This window comes from Dermochelys coriacea, chromosome 13 (genome assembly GCF_009764565.3).
Source record: "Dermochelys coriacea isolate rDerCor1 chromosome 13, rDerCor1.pri.v4, whole genome shotgun sequence".
Lineage (NCBI taxonomy): Eukaryota > Metazoa > Chordata > Testudines > Dermochelyidae > Dermochelys > Dermochelys coriacea.
The window spans coordinates 27,299,901-27,327,127 of NC_050080.1; the positions used below are offsets into that span (position 1 = coordinate 27,299,901).

The 27,227-nt window shown below is 40.5% G+C and overlaps 1 protein-coding gene across 1 annotated transcript; it reads left to right on the top strand.

Annotated features, from left to right (window-relative positions):
* Positions 1 to 898: 898 nt before the first annotated feature.
* Positions 899 to 26,330, top strand: EIF2S2 (eukaryotic translation initiation factor 2 subunit beta). Its single transcript, XM_038369935.2, has 9 exons — positions 899 to 1,256; positions 13,308 to 13,485; positions 15,326 to 15,429; positions 16,672 to 16,807; positions 17,183 to 17,283; positions 19,603 to 19,751; positions 21,599 to 21,655; positions 23,212 to 23,297; positions 24,350 to 26,330. Exons 1-9 carry the CDS (start codon positions 1,242 to 1,244, stop codon positions 24,523 to 24,525), a joined length of 1,002 nt encoding a protein of 333 aa, XP_038225863.1. The 5' UTR covers positions 899 to 1,241; the 3' UTR covers positions 24,526 to 26,330.
* The last annotated feature ends 897 nt before the right edge of the window (positions 26,331 to 27,227 follow it).

The window sequence follows — 27,227 nt, forward strand, 5'->3', positions numbered from 1 at the left end:
CAATTGCACTTAAGATCTTACACCAAAAACGGTGCTTGTAGCCGATCCTATAATAAACTAACTACAGATTTATTAACTAAGAAAAACAAGTGAGAGTTATTTACAAGGTTAAAGCAGGTAAACATATGCAGACAAATGAGTTAGTCTTAGATTCCAAGAGATGGTAGAAACATCTGCAATAAGAAAGCTCTGTCTGTCTTTTAGGGATACCCAGACAAATCACAGAGCAGCTTTTGCTTAGTAATCATTTCCCCTCAGATCCAAGTAGCATAAAGATAGTGGTTTTTTTTTTTTTTTTTTCTTTCTTATCAGGGATTTTTATTTCCTTGTTCCATGAGTTTGAGCTGGTGGGGTAGCAGTCTACATGCATGTCTTATCTTCACAGGTGCGTGGGGAGTAATCAACAAAGTCTTTTGTCCTCCAATGGTCTATAATAGTTTGTCTGGTATTTCACATTCGGTAATGCTTTTCTCCTGACTGGTGGTTTACGATTTCAGAACCAACACTTAAATGCTACTTTATAACATGGGCTTCCGATACTATAAGTGAGATTAACGCATGCAGCCATGTACAGGCATTTCACAGAGGTTATAGATTAAACATTTGTATAAATCTAATACCTATTTTAGCAACGCTAAGCCACAGGTCGCCAGCTCTGCATTTGTCAGTGCTCAGCTGAGGCCTAGGGGCCTCGGCATGAGCTGGCACCGAGCCTGCCACCATCACCCCGCCCCATCTCTGCTGGGGCCCCCAGGAGCCTCTCCCCTACCCCATCTCTGCCAGGGCGTCCCTCAGCCTCCCCTACCCCATCTCTGCCAGGGCGTCCCACGGCCCCACCTTTGTAGGGGCTGCCCAGAGCCTGTTCCCCGGCCAGGGATCGCAGGAACTCCCCCTCCCGCCTTGCCTGGCCCCGTCACCTGGCCCCCGCGACTCTCAGCCTGCCCCTTCCGCGCTGCGACGAGTCACTCGCACGCGACAGCCTAGGCCCGGGCGCACGCGCACCATGAGAACTACAGCTCCCGAGAACCCTTGCGGCCGGGCTGGGGTGCGCGCTGCGCTTGCGTACATCCGGGGCTCGGCCGCTCTGTACGGTCGCTGATGCAAGAGAGCTGAGCTGAGCTGAGCGCGGCAGCTTCGGGAGGCGACGGACTGGCTCCGTGAGCGGCGTCGTAGGGACCGGCTTCGGCGACTGACCCTTCTCCGTCTCCGTCGCGCGCGCTGTGCGAGCCCGGCCCTCAGCCATGTCGGGAGACGAGGTGAGGGGCTCCCAGGCTCAGGCCCGCGCCGCCGCCGCCGCCATGTGGGGAGCCGGGCCTCAGGCCCGCGCCGCCGCCGCCATGTGGGGAGCCGGGCCTCCGGCCCGCGCCGGGGCTGGGCGCGGGTTGCTCCGCGCGGGGCTTGTCCCGGGGTTGTGAGGGAGCCGGAGCGGGGTTTGCATTTCTTCCGCCGGCCCCTGCTGGGTGTGGGGGAGCGGGGCCTGGCGGGGTGGTGCCGGCCGCTCCGCGGGTGGGAGGGGAGGCCACCCTCTCTGGGTGGTGGGGGGATTGTGGCGGGGGCTGCGCTTGTCTTCCGGTGCGGACGGCCCTCGGCGCTGCACGGTGGGCTAGGGCCTCTGCTGGAATGGAGGCTTCAGGCCTGCTCAGGAGTGGGGGGGGAGGGGAGCCTGCCTAGACGAGGGGGCATCCCTCCCGGGAAAGGGGGTTTGCTCTCTGGATACTAAAGAGAAATTAGTTGTTTCTGTCTATCAAATAGTTTCCTTTCCCAGGAAAAAAAAGCGGGGGGGGGGGGGGAGGAATTTTTAAAAACTGGACTCCAGGCTGGCTACTAGTCTTTGTAGATGAGATATGACCCGTTCATTGGATAACTTGCAGCAATTGACAAAGGTATTTGATCTGGTGCCAAGTGCTGCTTCCCTCCCACCCCAGCAGTTTGTCAGAGGGTGGTGAGCTTTGTAACATTAGTAATAGTGATTATATCTGGGGGAGCGGGGGAGAATGGCTACATTGTTTTGATGTGGGCCAAACAAAGTTGGTTTCGCTTGCCAAAAACCCACAGCATTTCTTGACTGTTAATTGATGAAAACTAGAGCCTCGAACAATGTGGTGTTGCTCCTGCTTGCATCAGTTAATAACTGGGAAATAATACTCAGTTTTTTTGCAGTGCTTTTGCTGTTTTTTTTTCTGGGAGAGAAGGAAGCCTTTATTTGCAGAAGAGTTGTAATGGTGTGGGTGGAATGGGGAGGGGTGCTTTCCTCTAGTCAATAGCACCTTAATCTTTCGCCTTTTAATACTTAAAGAACACCTATTTAGGCCTTGTCTACACACAGTGTTTGTATTAGTATAATTATTTTGTATACGGGTGTGAGGTTTTTTTACCAGTATCATTACACCAGTTCAATTCCTTGTATGGACACAGTTATTATGGTATAAAGATGCGTTTAACTGATATAGCTTATTCCCATTCCTGTATGGGAATAAACTATACCGATATAAGGTACCTTTATACTGGTATCACTATCCATGCTGGGAGGATGTATGTGTGCAGCTCAGTTTGTGTCTCTTTAACTGCTTAAAAAAAATGAAGATTAAGCCACTGTTAATTGGAGGGTGAACCACCCACATTGCAACCTCTGTTTCCAGGTCAAGGCTAGCTTCTCACTCCAAATACTCAGGAATTTACTGGCTTCTAGCTGATGCAAGCAGGGGCCAAATGACCATTGAAGACCGTGAGCTACACCAGTGGTTCAAATAGGGGCTAATTCCAAGTGTAGACAAGACTTAAGCTCACTAACTGTTAGATGTACTTTTTCAGTTGCTACCATACTTATCCCCTAGTTTCAGTTGAGTTCTCCTCCCTTATGAACCGCTCCAGGGCTTGCCTCGGCTGCTAGCTTTGTCAGATGCAGTGTTCCCCACAGAATTCTGGATAGCACAAGTGTAAACAGACTTGCAACTCCTGAGTTTTCACTTTGTTGCAGCTTGCAAAAGCTTTAAGCTATAGTACAGGCACTAAAATTGTCCTAGACTCAGGCAGACATTACACTGGTTTACACTCATTACATCTACCTAGACGCCAAGTTTCATGCAGCTCTGTGTAACACTATGTCAGTAATGACTTAATTTGCCTATTTGCAGTGTTACATAAATAACTTTAAAATCGTGTTGATGAAAGGTACAGAACTATTTGATCTTTGATGAAGGGAGTCACCTTCATCTATAGGGCAGGAGCAGGGCAAGTTTCATGCACACTACTTTGCTAGGGCTAACACGGACAGTTTATCTCCATCATGGATGCAGTTCTGGCCTCTGTCAACCTGTCACTTAGTGCAAACCATGGTGGAAAACTTGTGGTAGGAGAGGACCTCAATATGAAATGAGTATGAGGGTATCACATATACACTGGATGGGAACAATTTTTAATGCCTGAGCTGGACTGGATTCAAACTGATGACTGGCTCTACAATTCTTTGATAATGCTCTGGGTCATCCAGTCCCCAAATGAGAACTACTGACATACCTTCAAGAATGAAGCTTCCTTTCTTTGTCAGTGGGTCACAACTATTTGTGAGACAGCAGTGAAATGTTTAGCATCACAATTTTTGGGTCCTACTCCTGGCTCTGGGAGAAAACTGTGATCTAGTATCAGAGTAGCAGCCGTGTTAGTCTGTATTCACAAAAAGAAAAGGAGTACTTGTGGCACCTCAGAGACTAACAAATTTATTTGAGCATAAGGTTTCGTGAGCTACAGCCCACTTCATCGGATGCATTCAGTGGGGAAAAAAAAATGCTCAGATAAATTTGTTAGTCTCTAAGGTGCCACAAGTACTCCTTTTCTTTTTGTGATCTAGAAGTTAGAGCTGTGGTTACAGCCAGGCTAGTTAAGCATATAATTTGGTACATTGATTCTAAAAGGCAGAGTGGTAAGACTTAGCTTTGTCATATTGGAGACCTGGGTTCTATTCCCAGCTGTGCTTAAAGTTACCTTGTGATGCCCCTCTTAGTTATCTTGTTTGTAAAATGAAGGGAATGATAGTTGCATATCTCCCAGACAAAGGTCAGTAACAAGGGTTGTGAACCACACAGAAATATTAACAGCGCTCAGTGGAAGAGGCAAGACCAAAACTCATTGCCTCCTGGCTTCCATCCCAGTGCACCTTCCCACAGATCAAAATATGAGATTCCCCTGCTTCCCCCTCCCCAAACTATGCAAGCAGGTGTGACAGGGAGGATGTGGCCGCTTGTCAATTCTGCATCTGGAACATTCTCTTTGGAGCCCCAAGGACTAGATAATTACATTTTCATAAACAATAGTTTAGGCTCTGCAAATGTGATGCTATTTATGAAAATTTCCTACATGATATAGGCAGCTAGAATTTTCAAATCCTGATATTTGAAACAATGAAACTGGCTAAACACATCAGAGTGATGTTAAAGGCATAAAGTACAAACTGAAAAAGTGCATCTAACTTCCAGTTAGTGAGCTTAGGTCTTGCGTACACTTGGAATTAGCCCCTATTTGAACCACTGGTGTAGCTCATGGTCTTCAGTGGTCATTTGGCCCCTGCTTGCATCAGTTAGAAGCCAGTAAATTCTGGAGTATTTTGGGTGGGAAGCTAGCCTTGACCTGGAAACGGGTTGCAATGTGGGTGGTTCACCCTCCAATCAATACTAGCTTAACCTTCATTTTTTTTTAAAGCAGTTAGACACAAACCCAACTGAAACTAGGGGATAAGTATGCCCCAGTTGAAGCAGCCAGCATGTGATGAAATCGTAGGGACTAGCCCACTCTTGCGGTGTTGAGAGGCTCTTAGTTGGGAGGAAGGAACAATAGTGTGTGGCAGAGGGTGGTCTTCGTATTTATTAGCCAGATGGCATGGGATCCAGTTACAGCACTGTCATAAGAATCTCAGTATGTTCTGCATTCCCTGCAATTTGGGAGTTGCATTGTCTTCTTACCTGAGTATTTCCTTTGGACAGTGGGACCCTCACATTTTCTATTGTCTCTAAGTAGCTTTAGTTTTTCTGGCTATGAAGGCTCTGAATTTTTTGTGGGGGGGGAGTAGGGGGAGTGGATATATGTGGGATTAAACGGGAGAGAGGGAGGGTCTGAATTAGGAAAGATTAATGTAGTTGAGAGACTTTGGCTATGTCAAAGCTACCGCTAGTTTGAGGCACTGACGATTGATTTAGCAGGTCTAGTGAAGACCCACTAAATCGACTGCAGATCGCTCTCCAGTTACCCCAGTACTCCACCATGAATGGGAAGAGTAAGGTAAGTCGATGGGAGAGTGTCTCCCATCGACCCAGTGCAGTGTAGACACCACAGTAAATCGACCTAAGCTATGTCAACTCCAGCTACGTTATTAGGACAATTTACTTGGTAGTGTAGACATAGCCTTTGTGGGAAAATGGGAGGAGAAATGGGGTAGAAAATAATAGAGGAGGTGGTCCGTAGAGCAGCATAGGGAAAGAATGATGTAAGTGGCTTTTAGGTTGTAAGCTCTGTGGGACAGGGATGGTTACTTTTTGTTTTTACAGTGCCTAGCATAATGGGACCAGCCTGGTTAAGATCTTTAGGTACTCCTCATCATGGCAAATTCAAATAGGATGTTGCCTACTTGCAGATCCAGTGCCACCTGCATCAATCTCTGGCTAGATCCTTAGTGTGGTCTGGCTGGATATTTAGTTAGATCCCTCACTGGCAATCTTATCATGCCATGTAATCTTTTGGCATCCCTGTGATTGCTGAGCTTGTAGTGGCATTCCTTGGTAAACAAGTTTTGGAAGTTGGCTGTTTCTAATGAGGTCTCTCTATACTATTTAAATATAAAAATGGTGGGAGAGAGAAGGAAGCAAGGAAGCTCTATATGCTTATTTAGTAAGTGTTTGCATGCCTCCTATTGCAATCCCTGATTAGAACTCTTAGGTGATACAAATAATAACTATACTTCAAACAATACAGGAAAAAATACATCATAAAGAAAATATGAAAGAAAAAAAATGCAGTGAAGCCGGGGGGGAGGGGAAGAGGCGCAGAGAGAGAGAGAAGATTGAGGTACTTTTAAAAATGTGTATTCAATAGGAAGTTTAAGTGCAGGGGACATTGCTTGGGAAGAAAGATGGCAGCACAGATAGCCAAACAGTCAGGGTGACAGCTTAGGCATTGTCTAAACAGGAAAATTGCACTGGTTTCACTTAAATTAGTTTTTACACTCCTTTAATGCATGTAATAGATTAAATTTAAATGCAACAACAGATATGTAACCGTTGAGGCATAGGGCTAGTGTATTTTTGTGTGTGGGGTATCTTTTCCCCACCTTCAGATATCCGCACACGATTCAGGCTACTTCTGAATTTTGTTTATATGGTCAAATCTACCTTTCCTGCCCACGAATCTAGCATTGTTTTATTCTGGACAGAAATCTTAAGCTTCCTGCCTTTCTCTCATTCCATTTTGACTTGCGAGCTTCCCAGGTGCCTCTTTAGCAGCAGCACTTCTCAGCAGAATTTGAAACCTTGTATTATGCCATGAGTCTCCCCAATAAATTTTTTTATTGTACACATCTCTAGTATTCAAGTGTTTTACAGAAGGGAGATGCAGCTGTCTCCTTTTTAAATGACAAACTCCATTGCAATCCATTTAAGCCTCTTAGGCTGGATCTACATAAGCAAACTTTTGGTGACAAATGTCTAAATCTACAGTACATTTTCCACCGTTGATAACCCTGGTGGAGCTTCCTGAATTACAGCTGGGAAGTTTTAGTGCAAACAAGACATTCGTGATCAAAATCTAATAAGCTGACTTTTTATATAGGGTTTGACAGAGCTCTTAGTTACTTGGGAAATGCCTCTGAATGAGTGACTCTGTAGCCTAACTTGTATTTGATAGTACAAGTCATAGTACACAATTGGGCTTCCCCTTATTCACGTAAACAAACCTGTGTCTTAAAAGAAATCCTGGAGGATTTCCTTTACAGATCCCCCAAAGGATGCTTTCCCATCTGGAGGCAGTCAGAGTGCAGTGTGCTTGGTTGTGCATGACTTTCGCTGCCATGATGCTCCACCTGCACAATTGGCTGAAGGAGTGGTGTCTTAAGAGCTGCCTATAGCAGCTTGATGCCTGTTGCATAATCTCCCAAATTATAGGAATCCCCAGGTGGGGAGATGTGGGAGATTTCTGGCCAGGCAAAACAAACTATGGAACAGGACAGGACTGAGAGTGGCCCTGTATTTATGTGAGAAGCTACAAAGGGTTTACTTCTGGTGTCTTACAACATATCCTCATTAAAATGAGTCATAAGTAGGGCTGTCAAGCAATTAAAAAAATTAATCTCTATTAATTGCACTGTTAATAGAATATAATTTAAATATTTTTGGATGTTTTCTACATTGTCAAATATATTGATTTCAATTACAACACAGAATACAAAGTGTGCAATGCTCACTTATTTTTGATTACACTGTAAAAAATAAAAGAAATAGTATATTTCAATTAATCTAATACAAGTACTGTAATGCAATCTCTTTATAATGAAAGTTGAACTTACAAATGTAGAATTATGTACAAAAAATAACTGCATTAAAAAATATAACCATGTAATACTTTAGAACCTGTAAGTCCACTCAGTTCTACTTCAGTCAGTTGCTTAGACAAACAAGTTTGGTTACAACTTGCAGGAGATAATGCTGCCCATGTCTTGTTTACAATGTCAGCTGAAAGCGAGAACAGGGGTTCGCATGGCACTGTTGTAGCCAGTATCTCAAGATATTTACGTGCCAGATGTGCTAAAGATTTATATGTCCCTTCATGCTTCAGCCGCCATTCCAGAATATATGTGTCCATGCTGATGACGGATTCTGCTCGATAATGATCTTAAAGCAAAGTGGACTGACTTGTGTTCATTTTCATCATCTGTGTCAGATGCCACCAGCAGAAGGTTGATTTTCTTTGGTTCATAATTTTTTGGTGGTTTATGTTCTGTAGTTTCCACATCGGAGCGTTGTTCTTTTAAGACATCTGAAAGCATTCTCCACATGTTGTCCCTCTCAGATTTTGGAAGGCACTTCAGATTCTTCGACCTTGGGTCGAGTGCTGTATCTCTCCTTAAAAATCACACATTGGTAACAAGAAAATGCATCCGATGAAGTGAGCTGTAGCTCACAAAACCTTATGCTCAAATAAATTTGTTAGTCTCTAAGGTGCCACAAGTACTCCTGTTCTTTTTGCGAATACAGGCTAACACGGCTGCTACTCTGAAACCTGACATTGGTAACGTCTTTGCATTTTGTCAAATCTGCTGTGAAAGTGTTCTTAAAACGAATGTGTGGTGTGTCATCATCCGAGATTGCTATAACATGAAATGTATGGCAGAAAGTGGGTAAAACAGAAGAGGAGACATACAGTTCTCCCCCAAGGAGTTGAGTCACAAATTTAATTAACGGATTATTTTTAACGAGCATGGAAGCATGTCCTCTGGAATGGTGGCCGAAGCATGAAGGGGCATGTGAATATTTAGCATATATGGCACATAAATACCTTGCAACGCCGGCTACAAAAGTGCCATGCGAATGCCTGTTCTCACTTTCAGGTGACATTGTAAATAAGAAGCAGTCAGCAGTATCTCCCGTAAATGTAAACAAACTTGTTTGTCTTAGCAATTGGCTGAGCAAGAAGTAGGACTAAGTGGACTTGCAGGCTCTAAAGTTTTACATTGTTTTGTTTTTGAGTGCAGTTATGTAACAAAAAGAAATCTACATTTGTAAGTTACATTTTCATGGTAAAGAGATTGCACTACAGTATTTGTCTGAGGTGAATTGAAAAATACTACTTTGGGTTATCATTTTTACAGTGCTAATATTTGTAATAAAAATAATATAAAGCGATCACTGTACATCTTGTATTCTTTGTTGTAATAGAAATCAATACATCCAAAATATTTAATAAATTTCAATTGGTGTTCTATTGTTTAACAGTGCAATTAATTTTTTTTAATCCAGTCAATTTTTTGAGTTAATCGCGAGTTAACTGCCATTGACAGCCCTAGTCAGAAGATATAATCCTGAAACTAGCATTGTTTATATGCAGCCAGCTCTAGAATTGTGGAATATGTTATCTATGCAGAATGTCTTCCCTCTTAGCTGATCATAAAGTTGGTCAAAATTGAGGAAGCTGGGGCAAAATGTAACTTTCAAAGTTGATTCCAAATGATTGTGCACTTCAAGGCGGAGAGATTCACAAGTGTGTATTGCTTAATAATATTACTAGAGGAGGAGTATAGTTTACAAGGGCTTGGAATGTGCAAACATCTTGTAAAAGACATTCAAGCACAGAATTTATTAGCCAGTTATACAGAAACACTTAAAAAGCTCATAGTTTGAGAACCTCAGTCTTATGTACCTGCAGCGCACATGCAGTCTGTATATTGCTTATACTTCAGATAATAGCCAACATGTGAAGTCTTTCTCACTTCAGTAGCTTAGCACAGTGCTCTGTGAACTGGCCTGCATAATAAATATGTTGAGACCCAGGCAATGAGGGATTGGGAAAAGCGTAGAACAGTGTAGAATTACAAGAGGTATGTCCATGAAAAGAAATCTTGGATAACCATTATCTTACTAGAATAATATAATGAATGAGGTTAGTAGCTAAATACACAAGTGTAAAAATGTTAATTTGTAGATCTGCTGGCATAACTAAGTTACAAGGCAACAAAAGTCACTAACATAATATGCTGGTGGTTCTGACTGTGCTACTTACTAGGGCAAGGCTGTGAATGAACTCTATCCTGCTGGGTTGTTGCATCAATGGCCTCAACCTGTTTGTGATGCTGTCACATTTAATAATAGAGTAGATATCCCTGTGGAACAAAATGACTGGCAAACCAAATAGGTCTATAATGTTAGGAGCAGGGTGGATAAAAATCAATGATTTAAAAAAAAGGGAGGGGGGAAGGATTTTTTTATTTAAATCAGATTTTTTTTGATAAAATGCTTTTTGAGGAAAACTATCTAAAGATAGTTTTAATTAAGATGCATTATAGCTCAAATATCTCATAATGGAATAGGGATTATAGATTCTATAGTATGAGACAATATATTCGTGTAATGTTTAAGAAAAGTTTTCTAAATGATTTCCAATTGTTCATGGATTAGGGACTCAATTTTATGAGGTTCCAGGGGCTTCTGTGTAGATTATTTAGGTTAATCTTTCTGTCTACCCAGTGGGACTTGGTGATCAGTCTAGAACAGTGGTTTCCAAACTTTTTGACTTGCGCACCCCCAGGGCCAGCTCTGGGAAGAAGGAAAAAAAAAGCTGCCGCTGGCATGCCACCGAAGATGGAGTGGGGAGAGCTGAGCTGCCGCTGGCGTGCTGCCGAAGAATCAAAGGTCCAGATAGACTGCTGCTGCCGCCGTACCGGCGGTGCTCCTTCTGCCACCCACCCCCACGGATGGTCTTGCACACCCCACTTTGGAGACCACTGGTCTAGAAAATACCATCAGAGATGCTTGGTTTCACAGTTCTCAAACTGTGGATTTGTGTCTCCAGAGATAACGTGCTTGTTAACAGCAAAAATGTTTTAATATATAGAAATGAGGAAAAAAACAAGACTTCAACCCTATAATCCCTCTGCAAATTTGTGTACACAAAGTCAATCCCTCACCTCTCTCTAAAAGTGCGGAGTTTTGAAAAGTTCAATAAATAGAAGATTGGTGGTGGTGGAATAGATCTGGATAAGAAAAAAGTCTGGAGATAAATGTGAGAAGGGAGGGACAGGCAGTAGAAACAAAAGTGAAGCTCTTTGAGCAGGATATCCCAGATGTTTTGAGGTCTTTCTGAGTGTAGCCTTCATTGATTTGAGATCTACCATACCTTTCTCTCACTAGAAGGGAAAACCTGTAATGGCAGCAGGCCTTAAAAGAGACCCAGTTTGGGAATGAGAACCATTCAAGAAATATGTTTGCTTGTGATTTTTTTAAAGAAAGTTACACCAGTGAACTGGTGAAAGTCGTCACTTAAGTACGTGGATTCAGAGACTGTTAAAGTGATGATCTCACTTTTAACAGCAGTAGCTGCTTCTGCTGGTATAGAAAGAATATTTTCTTCCTTTGGACTAATTCATTCCAAATTGAGAAATCATTTGGGACCTGAAAAAGCCGGAAAGCTTGTTTTTCTTTTCCAGATTATGAACAAATAGGAAAATGAAGGTGAAGATGACTGAGTTAGGTGCAGAAGCCAATATTTTAAGTTTCTTATGTTGACCTGGCTGACATAGTTGATTTGATTTTTGTTTTTTTTAAACATTTCATTTAACTATTTTAGTTAAAAACAATTTTAACAAAAACAAACCTGATTTTAAAAAACTTGATTGTTTAAGTTAAAAAATTCATATGCTTGTTTAGTTAAAATATTTTATGTTTGCTGTTGAAGAAAAAGATCCAGAATACATAATGTTGTTGTTTTAGTTAAATAAAACAATTTAACTGTCTGTCTGGTGGTGGTCTTCTCCTAATACAGCATGGCAAGAAAATACTCCAAATATTAATGATTAACCTGTTGAATTGGAGATGGTTCATCTCCCTGTGACTTCATAAATATCTGCTTCATCTACCTTTGGTAAATGAAATAACCAAACAATCATTCATTTTCCAATATAGCTGTAAAACTAATCAGAAAAGTTTTCAAAATAAATCACTTTAAAAATGTATAGTGTGTACCTTCTAAAAATATCTGAGTTGTGAAGAATATGTATTAAGGTTATAACAACCAACAAGAATGCACTTTTATGTAGAAAACCATGATTAAATCGAGTCTTCCTGACTAGTGATTTAAATCATGATTTAAATCAAATCTACCCTGATCAGGACTAAACTGAGAGGCAAAATATTAAGGTATGATAGAAATTTAACGGCTTTCTTAAAAAAAACACTGTGGTTATACCAAATACTCATGTTCCTCAGATGCTGGAGTGGAAGGGTGGCTCAGTATTGAGGGCATTAGTCTGGAATGTGCGTGGCCGGATTTAGTTTCCTTTTCAGCCCCAGACTTCTTGTGTGACCTTGAGCAACCACATAGTTTCTTTGTGCCTCAGTTCCCCATTTGTAAAATGAGAATGATAATCCTTTACTGTCTCACAAGGGTGGTGTTAGGATAAATACACCAAAGAGTATCAGATGCCCCAGTAATGATTAATTGAGGTCATATAAATATTCTAGGTTGAGATCATCTTTTTGTACATGGAACAAACTGATAAAGTGCTGAAAATGGAACTGCCGCTGAAGACCAATCTACCCTAAGGATCCTGACTCTAATAGCTGTTCAGCTGAACACAGAGTTGATAAAAATAGATTTTTTTATTTAAATCCAGATTTTTTATTTTGTTTAAAATTATAAGTTTTTCTTTTTAAAAATAAACCTGTTCAAAATGAAATTGGAATTTAATACAGAATATGTTAAGGCCTAAACTATTTACAATCACAAAATGTTTAAATAAAAAATAAGTATGCTGAATCCATGAGCCTCTATTAAAAACTTTGAGTTAAAGGTTGCTTTTCTGTGTTAAGAGAGATGTTCTCCTGATTCTGACTTTTGAGGTCAAGCTCCAGAAATATGGCACAATGGGTCATGCGCCATATTAAGGGATTGGTCTGTGGAGGATATAGGGACTGTGCTACTGGGTGCAAGAGACTGGCAAAGACATCAGAGGCATTGGGACCCAGTCTCCGACTCCAGCAGACCCCATCATGTACCTCGTCACTAGGTAGCAAAAAGATGTACCAAATATAGTGTAAAGGCTTTATTTAGTTATAAATCTACATATTTAGAGGCTATATCAACCAATGATAATTCACCTTACTAGGGAAAAGTTAATTAAGATCTATTTAAATTGAGGCTTTCCACGTATGTGATTTAAATCCTCATTTAACTCAATCCACCCTGGCTCAACTGATTTTAAAATGGCTGGAAACGTTTGAAAAATTTCACTAAGTGTGGACAAACGAAAGAGCCTTAGTACTAGAATAAAAGGTTACTTTAGAGATGTGTCCTGGGACAAACATTCATTCTAAACAAGCACTTGCAGTCATGTTAACTTGGACTAGTTGTCAGTTAACTCAAGTTAAAACAGAACCATAAATTATAGTCTTAGACAAACTCCCACTTGGGTCCAAAGCTTAAGGACTACTGAGTTAGCTGAAAAGAGTACTATACAATAGCCTCATTCAGAGTTACCTGCATAAAGTCTGCTGGCGCTACTGTAACAAATTAAATGATGGTAAATAATGTTGCTAATGAACACTTGACTTTTACAGATGATTTTTGATCCCACTATGAGCAAGAAGAAGAAGAAAAAGAAGAAGCCCTTTATGCTTGATGAAGAAGGAGAGACACAAGCAGAAGAGACACAGTTGTCAGAAACAAAAGAAGTGGAACCAGAACCAACAGAGGACAAAGATATAGAAGCTGATGAAGAGGACAGTAGGAAGAAAGGTACAGTGAAACATTTCAGTGGGCAGTTTCAAAACACAGCTTCCAGCTGTGTGTCTTCAGGGCAAGGGCTATGTATAAGTACATGAAGACAGCTGACCACAATGAGGCCCTGGTTCTGATTGGGTTTCTTGGTACTGCTGTAACACAAATATGTAAAAGTGTGATTTCTTCTCTCTCCTTCTTGAGCTTGTCTGCTGTACTCCTATAAGCAAAATGGTGTCTTAATTTACAAGAACTCTGCTTTCTCCACTGCAGCTGAAGTCTTTGTCATGAACAAAATTGAGAGGTGCTCTAAAAACTGCCAAAATTCTTATGGTGTGCTGTATTATAGTTCTAGTGCTTTGTATTCTGAGCCCATTTAATGTAGAGTTGGAAAGCAGTTGCAATAATTTCAGAGTAACAGAAAAAATTAGGATGGGAAATACTCAAAACCATTGCAAGACAAGTTTTTCTTAGTGACCTGGTTGATGACAATAACCAGTTAATCTAATATTGTACTCTTCAAGATCTTGCAAGAAATAACTTGCAGTTGTATTTGACTCACTTTAACTGAAGTTAGCCATATTGAGATGATCTGATAACATGAAGTAAACTGAAGGGACATTCCTAACTTAAAATCACATTTGTGTGTAAAATTAACCTGTTACTTTTAACACCTAAGATGATTGAAAAGGCAATTTTATCTTTTCCACATTATTTTTTTTGTGAAGTCAAGCTTCTCTATCAAAAGCACAAACTTTGCTTTCTGTGGTCAGTTTCCCCTTGTGTGAGGAACAGCAACAGGGAAGATGAAAAAATATTTAAAATAAATAGGAAAACATGATTGTATGCCACAAATATTGTCAAGGGGTATTCTGTGGCATGTGTAGCACTTGTAACTACTAAACCAGCTATTTTTTTTTTAATCTGACTAGTTTATCCTAGTGAGTAGGTGTCCCTTTAAGTCTTTCACAGGTATGTTTTTTAGAATTCATATCTGAACCAGAATACTTAGGGTATGTTTATACTGTAATTTAAGCGCAGGGTTAGTGGGACTTGAGTCAGCTGACCCATATTAGGGAACCATAGGCTTGAGCGTCCCCATTTTATTTTAACCTTTTGTTAAGACTTTTCTAACAGGTGCTCAAACCTAGGGCTCTGGCATCCACACTGCAGTGCGCAGACCTGAGTCAAAGTAACCATATCCCAGAGTCCCTAGTACACACCTCCCTCCCCTTTCTTCTCCCTTCTTTCTCCCCGCCCCCCATGTGGCTGCTCTAGCCCTAGGACTGTGGTGCACTGTGGAAAAAATTTACTGCCTACCCTGAATGTTACCAGGAAGCGGGTTGATCACTTTGCTCTCCATTACAAACCCAGGAGGTTCTCTGATAGCGTGCTTGCAGATCGGCGCTCAGAAGATAATGAGTTAACACTGACTTAAGCTGCTGCCATTGGCAAAGGGGCAGGGGGGGGATTGTGGTGGTTTCCGTTTTCAGGACTGGATTGTAGATTGTTGGGATAGAGAGGACTAAGGAAATTGTCCCATGAAATGGTGGGATACTTCCAGCTGACTTCTGGGACCTGAGTCATGTCCAGCTATGTCTACACTGCAGAACAACAGGGCTCGTACGCTGGGTCCTGGCTTAACTTAAAACTCAAGCTCAGACCTTCCAGCCCTACAGGGTCCTGGAACCATGGATCCAAGCCCTGAGTTAGCACAACTGTACTGTAGATGTCGGGGGAGGTTAGACTTGAGTCCGGGCTCAAGCATGGGCTTGCATTACAATATAGACATACCCTTAGTTTCTACACAGGTAACATTGTTACTAAGCCTGGTCTTTTCAACTTTCTGGTTTTTTAGATGCATCAGATGACCTGGATGACCTAAACTTCTTCAACCAAAAGAAAAAGAAGAAGAAAACAAAAAAGATGTTTGATATAGATGAAGCAGAAGAGGGTGTAAAGGTCAATTTATAAAGATATGACCTAGTTTGTATAATTAAATCCAGTGGGCTTACTGAAAATTCCCCCTTTCCTCATCCACCTGTGTCCTTGTCCTGTGCCTGCATATCACTCTTCCATTCTTTTAAGATTGACAGTTCAGGAATTCCTTGGCAGTCTGTCATCTTAATTAGACAGTAGATCATTATTAAATGATATACAATGTTCCCTTTATGTACACTTTGGGAGTGTGTGTGTGTGTGTGTGTGTACACATACACCCACCCCAATCTGGTGTTCAGGTTTATAATTTCATTTGTTTTTTGATTTGAGAAAAGTATCATGGATAACACCAGAAGCCACATGCATTAAGTTTCCCTGAAAGTCAACTTTTCAAATGTAGGGCTAATAGTTTCTCCTGTAATATCTTTGTTTCTGTTCCTCATGATTTCTTTAAATATTGGGTGTAACTTCAGGTACTCCGGGGGAGTGTGTGGTATTTTTACTCTTGACTCCTGTTTTTATAACTCTGACAAGTAAATATATCACGTTTCAACATGGCTGATAAACCTAAAGAGCAGCAGAGCAAGGATATATGCTACACAATTTGCACATTTTTCTGCCCTATACCGAAGGGAAAAAACTTCACCTCTGACCGTCACAGCATATCTAAGCTCTGTTGTTCTGTGTTCTTTAGACGTTCAAGAACTTCTTTACGTGTAGCGAGAGCAGGATTGGAGGAAAACTTTGTCTTCAGTTTCTCTGACACATAAGGTCTCTTGCCCTTGTTGTGTGTCAGTGTGGCTGGAAGCCTCTGATAAGTCAAAGGTGTTGTGTGACCCTGTACTGGTCAATAGTTCAAAAACTACTAATCAGCTGCAGTAGGGAATGGCCGTAGTTGGTCACATGACCCATGTTAGCTAAACTGTTCATCAATCCAAGGGAATAAAATAAATCCTATTCTTAAAAAAATAAAGGCTAGACTTTTATATCCACAAATGCTGATTTGCACATGTGCACCAGAAGATGCACCCCAGCTGTGCATGCAAAGTTGTGCATTTAAAAATCTGGCCCCAAATTCCATCTCAATAGTGTAACTAGCAAGGGAATATCAGGCATCTGCCTTTAGCATAACCTAGATCACTCCTTCAAACTTAAATCTGTCATATTTAAGAATTGCTAAGGATATTCTGTCTCACTTCCAGCATGCTATGTTGGGTGTCACTTCCTTATGTTCTAGCTTTATTTTTTTTTTTTCTTTTTGTAGGATTTAAAAATTGAAGGTGATGTGCAAGAACCGGTGGAACCAGAGGATGACCTTGATATCATGCTTGGCAACAAAAAGAAAAAGAAGAAAAATGTGAAGTTTCCAGATGAAGAAGAAATATTGGAAAAGGATGAAGGTAAAAGTACAACCAACTTACCAAGAGTTTAAGTCCTGGCTTGTACTGCTGTTGAAAGTGGGTAATCTTGCAAATAAAGTATACTTATTGCCTAAATAGGCAGTTTTTTAGTTAAAATGCCATCTCCTTGTTTTGGGATTTTCCATTATAAGGTTTAGCAGCAAAATAATATCTCAGTTGTGGAGCCATATGGTCCTTGTTTATATTCTGGTCATCTCCGTAAATGTGTGGAGGAAAACTTCGGCTCACAACACACATTTCTTTGGAATCTTCTTGTACTTGCTGCTAGAAACAGCATTAGCACTGTGTCCAAGAAGTCCACTTTTTTTAACAACCTGTGCTTCATGAATCTCAAACAACTTTCCTTGTTCACAGCTCTGGAGGATGAAGACAGCAAAAAAGATGATGGAATTTCTTTTAGCTTTCATACTGGACCTGCATGGGCAGGTTCAGAAAGGGACTACACATATGATGAGGTAAAGTTAAAAATGCTTTCCAAATATTTCCCAAATCCAGCTGTATGAATGCTAATTAATTAATGTCCACGTATTCTGTTTCTAACTTAATCCTTAGGTATATATGATCAAAGGTTTCTGGAAATATTAACAAAAATAACTAGAAACATAAAATTGCTTTAAAAATACAATACAGGATTGGGTTCTTGTTATCAAATCCATCTCGGAAGACCCCTGTGCTTCACCATGGACTTCATTAGGGGTCCACATAGACAGATACAAGGATTTGTGTGGATCAAATTATGGGATTTGTGCCCATGTGTGAAAAAGCTTGTGCGCTTATTTAACTACTTTATAAAGTGTAAATGTTTCCCTCAAGAAAGGTCAATAATGATTTAAACAAATTTGTATTATGCATGTTAAGAGCAAGTTTTAGACCAAGATTCGTAGATTCCAAAGCCAGAAGGTAACATTGTGATGATCTAGTCTGACCTCTTGTATAACACAGGCCATAGAATTTCCCCAAAATAATTCCTAGAGCCGATCTTCTAGAAAAACATCTGATCTTGATTTAAAAATGGTCAGTGATGGTGACTCTGTCATGACCTTGGTAAACTATTCCAGTGGTTAATTATTTTCTCTCAAAATTTATACATTATTTCCAGTCTGAATTTGTCCATTTTCAACTTCCAGCTGTTGGATTGTGTTATACCTTTGTTTGCTAGATTGAAGAGCCCATTATTAAAAATGTTTCCCATGATTGTGGAAGATGCGTCATTTTTGGGAAACAAAGTGCAAAAACTAAGTGTCAAAGGGCTTTTTATATGCAGTGTTGCGGGCATGTTGGTTCCAGGATATTAGAGAGACAATGTGGGTGAGGTAATACGTTCTTTGAACCAACTTCTGTTGATGAAAGAAACAAGTTTACGAGCTTATGCAGAGATTTTCTTTAGGTCTGGGAAATGTACTGGGAGTGTTACAGCTAAATACAGATTGTTTTGAGTACAAGTAATTAACACACATTTCCAGGGACCATTTGGGGGAAGTGGCCAGTTTACACCTCTTCAGTCATAGGGGGATGGGAAAAATTTGGGGGGTGGGGGCGGGGTGTTGGTTACAGATTGTTATAATAAGCCATAAATACAGTATCTATTCAGTCCATGATTTTCAGTATCTATCAAAGTTATGAATTTAAGCTCCCAGGCTTGTCTTTTGAAGGTATTGTAAAGATGAGGACTGAGAGCCCAGAGAGTGATTGCTTTGTGTAGGCATGTGTAGGACCCATGGATCTTAAAAGGTGTGTGTGTGGGAAGTGCTGATCATCTTATCAGTGGAAATATAGCTACAGGTTTTGCATCTTTTGTTCTGGCAGGGTCTGGTGCCACTTTTAGTTGGTGTATCCTTGTCTGTGGGGAGCTTGCTTCTGATGAACGTGGAGAAGTTTCGGGGGGGGGAGTGGGGAGGGAGGAGAGAGGGTTATTTGAAGGCCAGACGAGTGGTTTAGGAAAGATTTCTTTCAGGATTTGGTTGATTATGGTTTGTAACTGTTTAATACCCTCTATGGGATCCAGTGTAGGATGGTAGGTGACAACTAGGGATGGGTGGATGGAGGAGTTTTTATTTCCATATTGCAGCAGGTTCTGTTTGGGTGGTCTGTTCCATGATACACTCCACCACAGAAGTAGATTACATCTGAATACCTGACTGTGGAGAACAGATTTCTTGGTGTCCTGGGTGTGGTTACTGGATCTGTGAAGGTAGGTGTGGTGATCTGGGTTGTCTGAAGCTGATCGTGGTGTCCAGGAAGTTGATGCAAGTGTTGGAGTGTGCTAGAGAGAGTTGAATGGATGGGTGGTGGTTGTTGAAGTTGCAATGGAAATCAGAGGGAGTTTAGGTCACTTGTCCAGAGGATGCAAATATCATTGAAGTATCTCAGGTATATCATTGGTTTCGTGGTGCATTTCTCTGGAAATTCTTCCTCAAGATGACCCATGAAGAGGTCATAGCATATTGGGGAGCCCTAATGGTACTCATGGCTGTTCCCGTGTTTTGGACAAAGTGTGTGTTTGAATGTAAAATTGTAATGGATGAATTTAGTGTGTGGGGGGGGGTGTCTTTGGTGTTTTAAACATGCAGTTGTAAGTATACTGGGGAAAAAAGTACATTGTTAGACGTTCAATCTGGCAGAATGATCTTAAATGCTATACCACTTAGTTCCATGGTAGTGGGAAAATTATAAACATATCTAGACATAAAATACAGCAATATAAAATGTTTTGTGGATGGCAGGATAAATTATGAAAGGTACGCATATTGATGTAAACATGTCTGTTCCTGCAGTTGCTGAATCGAGTATTTAACATAATGCGCGAAAAGAATCCGGACATGGTAGCTGGAGAAAAAAGAAAATTTGTCATGAAACCTCCACAGGTTGTAAGAGTAGGAACCAAGAAAACGTCATTTGTCAACTTTACAGATATCTGTAAACTGTAAGTTTGGCAGCTTTTAAGATCTCTTGGGGGCTCAAGGCAGGAAATACTGTAGCCTTCCTGTAGTGCATAGTTAGTGATTTGTCTAACTGCATGGACTTGCAAAAAGCTATGTTAAACTGTTAATCACTAAAATTTGTAAATGACAGAATTGGACAGGGTACACCAGCTGAGGCCTCACCAGTGCCAAGCAGAGTGGTACAGTTACCTTCTGTGTTTTATATACAGTAAAGCCTCAGAGTTATGAACACCAGAGTTACAAACTGATTAGTCAACCACACACCTCATTTGGAACTGGAAGTACACAATCACCATCAGAGACAAAAGAAAGAAAATACAGTACTGTGTTAAATGAAAATTATTTAAAAAGGGAAAGCAGCATTTTTATTCTGCATAGTAAAGTTTCAAAGCTGTTTTAAAGCAATATTCAGTTGTAAACTTCTGAAAAAACAACCATAATGTTTTGAGCAGATTTATGAACATTTCAGAATTAAGAATAACCTCCATCCCCGAGGTGTGTTTAACTCTGAGGTTCTACAGTACAACACTCCTGTTAATGTACCTCAGAGCCTTTTTTGCAACTGCTCGACCTTGATTCTTTTTCGATTTGTGATTCACAATTTGTAACTCCTCAGATCCGTGTGAGGAGTACCACTGCTTAGCTAGTTGTTCCCACTTTTGCTTTGTGCATTTGATTTTTTTCCTTTCCAAGTCTAGTACTTGAACTTGTCGTCTTTGAATTTCATTTTGTTGATTTCAGACCAATTCTCCAATTTGTCGATGCCATTTTGAATGGGCTGTAAATAACATTTAAAACAGTAACCGTGTAACCGATTAAAATTCTGTCAGCTACACAGTTAAATGTTTACCCAGAGAGCTTTTTTTTGGGGGGGGGAGGGGTGCTGCAGCCCCCCCCACGTTTTACATGGAGCTCTGCTGCTGTCCCCATGCCTGGGGCTATGCTGCCTCCCGGCATCATGGCACGCTCGAGGTCCCAGGCAGCCAAGATTGACCCCAGCTGCAGGGCTGGCAGCCCAGAGGGCCCCAGGGCATGCTAGGATGCTGGCCAGCAGCCCAGAGGAACCCCAGGCACACGGGGCCGGCAGTCTGGACCCTGGGTGAAGTTTAACCATTAACAAAACCCAATAAGTATCAAGCTTATTGGTTAATTGGTTAAAGTCTTACATCCCTAATTCTAATCCTGTCCTCCAAAATGCTTGTAGCCTCTGCCAGCTTTGTGTCATTTATAAATTTTATAAGCATACTCTTTACTTCAATATCCAGGTCATGAATGAATAGTACAGGACCCAGGACTGACCCCTAGATGTGCTCTCCCAGTTGTACAGCAAACCAGGGATGACTATTTTTTGAATACAGTCTTTCAACCAGTTGTGCACCCACCTTATAGTAACTTCATCTGTACCACATTTCCCTAGTTTATATATGAAAATGTCATGTGGGATGGTGTCAGAAGCCTTACTAAAATCACAATATATCACTTCTGCTGTTTCTTATCCACTAGGCCAGTAACGCTGTCAAAAAGGGGAATTAGGTTGGTTTGGCATAATTCATTCTTGACAGATCCATGCTGGCAATTCCCTATAACTATTATTCTCTTGGTGCTTACAAATGGATTGTTTAATAATTTGTTCCAGTATCTTTCCAGGTATTGAAGTTAGGCTGACTGGTCTATAATTCTCGCTATTCCAAAGATAAAATCAGAGCCCTGTTTGTGCCAACACTTTTTACAGGCTTGCCATTCTGAGAAGTTCTTATCTATTGTGATTCTTAAATATCAAGTTCTTCTGAAAGGTGGAGGTTAAAAATAACTTCACTTTTATTTTTAGATTGCATCGTCAGCCAAAACATCTCCTGGCATTTTTGTTGGCTGAATTGGGTACAAGGTAAGTAGCTTGTACTTATGTTTTTGAGTGCCTTCCTCCTCCCCACTCCTTTTTCTTATCCAAGTGTATCTTGGTTTAGCGGTCCTGATGTACATATTTGAATATGCTTTCTTCCCTCTAATGGTGAGAGTGGAGATGCAACATGGTAACTCTCCTTTCCTTTCAAGAGCCTCTATGCCAGGGGTTCTCATAACAAATTTTTTGGTGGCCTCAGAGTGCGACCACCACCTCTTGCTGGTGGCTGCTCTGACAGTTTTTCCTAAAATACTTAATTAACATTAGGAAAAACAAATATGCATAGGTACATGTCCAAATAATTGTAACCTATCTATGTAGGGTGAGTGGGGTTTTTTGGGGTGGGGTTTTTTTTACAGACTCAATAATAATAATTAATAATAGTATGCAGTTGTCTCTACTCTTTATTGGACCTAAACAGAATAGAAACACGCACAAGGTGCTTTGAATGTTCTTGTCATTTTTCTTATTGTTTCTGTTGCTTTTTTTTAGACTTGCTAGCTACTAAGTGTTCTGTGAAAAGTGATATTAACAAACATACAGATATCATTTTTCACAACAGACTTACTCAGTCCCAGTGAGCCTGGGGACAAATTAAGTCTTGGATGGTAGGTAGGTAGGTACAGAGGGGTCGGGGTGATAGGGCACTGGGAGAGGCAGTGGCGGGCAGAGGTAATGGGTGGATGAGCTTGGGGCCAGAGCCCATCACCACACAGCCAGGGAATGGAGCTCGAAGCCCCATGGCTGGAGGCTGCATTTGAGAAATGCTGCTCTATGCTGCGTGTGGTTAAGGTGGTCTGGTAGGTCAGGGAGGAGTTGTAACTTGCAGGATAGTTCATAAACCATCTATCACTGTATAAAAGAACACTTTATGGATGGATTTTGTATTGCCTGTTTTCAGATTGCACAGTAGTCACTAGCTGTCTACAAAAGACAAGCATGGGTAGACTTACGTGCTATTATCTGCAGATATACAGAGAACTGAATAGCCTAGTCACAAAATGCCTGACTAATTTTTAATGCCTATTAGTTCAGGGATTGAGCTCCCTTCACCTCAAACAAATCTTACACAAAAGCTTCTAAAACTTGGTTTGAAAGATCACTGCTAACATTCTTTCTCGCTTGCATCAGCATGGCTAGAAAAATGGTTTGTTATAACGGCAGCCACCACAGCACGGTTCAGAGGAAGTTGTTTGTCAGATCAGCAAAAGTACCATGTTCACCATACCATTGAAGAGCTTAAGTATTTTCTGGATTCGTGTGGTGTGCCAATTAAGCTGTCTTATTCACAATAATTGTTGCATTGAGGATTTATGCTCAGATGAAGTTGCACTTTGAATCCCTGACCATTAGTGAAATTTTTCAGCAGTGTTTTTGTGCAGATTAAATCTTGCTGATTATATTGCTTTTATTAAGCAGCTTTATGCCCAACAGTGCATCAATTGACCTTATTATATGTTTCAGATCTTGTTTCCCTTCTTTACAACTTGATATGTTGTTCTGATTTGCACATTACTGAATTCATTTTTCTTTTAAATTAGTGGCTCAATAGACGGTAACAACCAACTTGTAATCAAAGGACGATTCCAACAAAAACAGATAGAAAATGTTTTGAGAAGATACATCAGTAAGTACAATTCCCTCTTCTACAAGTTTCTCTTCCTAGCATCTCCATTAACTTTAGAAAATTCCTTTTATCCTTACTCAGTCTTGCACATTTAAAGTTTACTCAGTTTCTTATGACCACTAAAATTCAGTACAGTGTCATTTACATGGAAGTAATCATTACACCTACATTGATTCATATCTCTTTTTATGATACATTTTGATACCTATTTTCCCGTTGTACATTAGAAGGCTGTCTTTATTTTAAACGAGGTCACTGGTATAACAAAACAGATCATCCCAGCCCAGTTCTGGTCAGGATAATCCTACACAGCTGGAGATACTAAAGAATACATGACTTCTCACTGTGTTATAATGGAGTAATTATAGATTACTTGGTCCTGATAGCAATAAATAAGTGGACCTGAGTGAGGCATTAGTTCAGCTCTATCCATGGACTGAAAACATGGCGAGAAAGCTAGTGATAATATTGTAGCATTGCTTCCTGCCAGTCTCAGTGACTTTTTTACTTTCTTGCCAGGGCAAAGGCTGATGGAGGGTACTGTAACGGTGACCTCTGAATAACGTATGTTGTACACATTAATCGTTTTACCGATACAATGTGTGTACTACTGTTCAAAGGAAGCTTCATGAGATCATCTCCTCTAGCTCTATAGTTGTCATTCCTTTCTATGCAGATCTGACTTTTTTAAAGCACTACTTTCCTAACGAGGTGTTGAGATCTGGAAATGCTGCCTCAGGAGGGAAGGCATCTGCAGAGAGTAAAATATCTTGGTTAGAATCCACTTTTTATAGCATTGGTGTCAGTGCTCAAGGCAGGTAAAACGTACACCTTGTTAGCCCAGGAACTAATAATAATCATTAGCTTGGCTCTGCTTTTGAAGTCCATGTACTAACCACATTTAACTTCTGGGACACTCCTTAACTGCAAAAGTTTGGTATAGTTATGTTTTAAAAAAAGATTGAAGTAGCATTTACTAGTGAATTGATGCCTCTTCCAGTGATGTCTTAATGCAGTACCTTTCAATTACAACTTTAATTTCTTTTCTCCAGAGGAGTATGTTACCTGTCATACGTGTCGGTCACCAGACACGATCCTACAGAAGGACACCAGATTATATTTCTTGCAGTGTGAGACCTGCCATTCTCGCTGCTCCGTTGCCAGCATCAAAACTGGTTTCCAGGCTGTCACAGGCAAGAGAGCACAGCTCCGTGCCAAAGCTAACTAGATTGTTAACTGACACTGGATTTTTGCAAAGTGTTCAGGGGAGATGTGACTGGACAGGTTTACAATCGGAGTGGATTTACCATTGTATTAAAAACAAGATTGTAAAAGATACCAAGATATTTGGCTTTTGATTGGTTGGCCTGTGAAATCCTTGCAAGATGCAGATCCTCAAGCTGTTCACATACATTTGCTCATTGAATAGATTTTACCAACTGTCAGAGAAACGTGATGGGAAAGGAGGTGCTTTTTAATCCATTCATAGACTTCTGTAAAATGCAAGATAAATTAAAGTTATTATAACAATGACTGTCTTTCATTTGAATTTTTCCTCCAGTTTTTCTCTCTCAAGTTGTACCTGACAATTGCCATGAACACAATTTTACTATGACTACATGCAGACTGTTAATGAATTATGTGCAAAGAGCAGGATAAGACTTAAGCACACACTTCAGAGTGTTTTTTTTCATCTAGCAAGCTCCTTTTTAGGGAGCCTATAGCTAGAACAGATGAACTAGTTGTTATACAAAAGGGATGCTGGCTGATTCCCAATGGCTATAATAGTCATGTTCATGTGAAAACTGTTCGTTTTTTTAATACATGTAAGGATTCCTGGTTACTTTCCCTCACTACTCCTGTACTTTCATCCTTTGTACTATGAGAACTAGCTTATGAAGTGATAAGCTGTTCAGTGTCCGCTTCCCTTAATGTTTGTGTTCATAACAGCTATTAAGGTCACTTTATCAATGCAGCTGAACAGTTTGGTACAGTTTATTAAGGAGAAAACATAACCCTTAGGTAGTTCAGAAGATCAGCCCTGGATACCATGTTGGTCCTGAATGTACACCTAGTGAGTTGGTAAACTATTGTAAACATTCAGTGTCACTGTCCTAAATTTACAGATTCTGCTACATGAATTTCTCCATCTCTTCTTGCTTAGCTCTGTGCTTTGCACCACTTTAAATAACCAAGTTAAATGAAGCAAAAATGAAAAGGGTATCAGTAACTTTTTATTGCAAACTAGCTCCATTACACTGGAAATGTAAAAATAGTATCTTGAGTTAAAATGTGACACTAGCAGGTATTTTGGGTTCCAGATTTAATATACAAAATCTGTGTAGTGTAAAACATGCACCTTTCTCCACTCGCAGAAGGTCTTTTTAGAAAAGAGAATTCTGACACTTAAAAACAAAAAACAAAAAAACCACTGAACTTAGTGTAGGTCCTACACACATCTGTACACTCATATCTTAATGTCTGCTACATGCAGTAAATGCTGCTGTCTCTTCAGCTTTCTTGTCTAGGAATCTAGTTAAAACTGTTTAAACACTAGCTGGGAATAGGAAGGCATGCTTTCCATTATCGTAGTCACGTAAAAAACGTAGTTTCTATTTGAATAACTGACCCCTAAAATTGAAGTGTAGTGCCAGTCTAAGGAGTAATTCGGCAGCAGGTTGGTGGCTTGATGGGAGTTGAATGGCTTCCCTGCATGTAACCATAGTATTTATGCATCTAGTGAATGAAGTGTGGATGACCATATTACTGACTCATTTTAAGGCTGAAATTGAAGGGTTTCTGTTCTGAGTTTTTTAATCTTTATTTGTATATATACTAATATACAATCCAGTTTTGTTGGTAAACCATTTTTATTTGCTATTTGAAAACTACTTGACAATACAGTGCAGTTAAAGTCAAGGTTTTATAGCTTGTTTCTTAAAAGCATTTTGAATTTAAAGAGTGAGCTGTAACCAATGTTGGATATGTCTTTAAGTGAATAAAACCAGGATCAGTGCCTCTTGTGTAACATAAGATTTGTATTGTAGTCTTGTTTTCTTTAACAAATAGTACGGGGCATTCTTCTATTGGAAATGAGGCTGAGGAGTGGGGGAGGCACAGAGCTGTTGGGGTGCACTGAAGTAGTCTTTAAACTGTGATTTACATTGAAAACAGGCTTGCTTTGTCCTAGGTATGAAATCTTTAAAGACTCCTTTGAAATCCAGTAAAATGAATGTGCTTGGTCTTGAGTTGGTGACACATTGTAATGCATCAAACAAGCATGGTTCACCTCTAGTCCCCCAATGAGGATGTGTTTTAGAATATCATGTTGCTACTGAATGATCAGTCAGTTACAGTATCAGTCAATGGTTTGCATACTTTTATTGCGTGATATTACCAGTTCAGTCTTCGGGGAAAATTCAGAGAGGTTAAATTGCTGTAGCTTTTTCCTGGCATTGCCCTCCCCCGCTTGCCTTGGTCCAGTGTACAGTCTTAGGCTTAACTCCTCCCTGCCCCCTCCTGACTTAATTCATCGAGAGGAGTTTCTTAAACTAGGATATGTGCATGTTGCACACTCCTGGCAGTGCTGTTTCCTGCTTCGCCTTGTTCTCCAGCCAACTGTACAGACTTCCTCCTGTTGGCTTATTGGATGAAACCCAGGAGGATGGCTAAGAAGGTGTGGTCAGTGAGTGAGATTTTAAGGAGGTGAAATCAATGTAATTTACAGTCGAAGGGTACCAGGATGTAAATTACACCAGCTTCTGTTTGCCTCAAATTTTACCTTTTTAAGAGTAGGCTCACTTTGTTTGTCTTCCTGTCATTATGTTTGGAGCTCTGTACTTGGTTTAGTCACTAAACCCTGAGCAGACGAAATAGTCACTGTCCCCATGAAAAGAGTTTCCTCTGCATTTAGGAATATATGGGATCTGA

Bases quoted from the DNA above. Each gene is read 5' to 3' on its own strand.
- EIF2S2 (XM_038369935.2), top strand. The intron at 15,430-16,671 runs GTCAATTTATAA...TTCTTTTTGTAG, and splicing joins AAGCAGAAGAGGGTGTAAAG to GATTTAAAAATTGAAGGTGA. The intron at 21,656-23,211 runs GTAAGTAGCTTG...CTTTTAAATTAG, and splicing joins TTGGCTGAATTGGGTACAAG to TGGCTCAATAGACGGTAACA.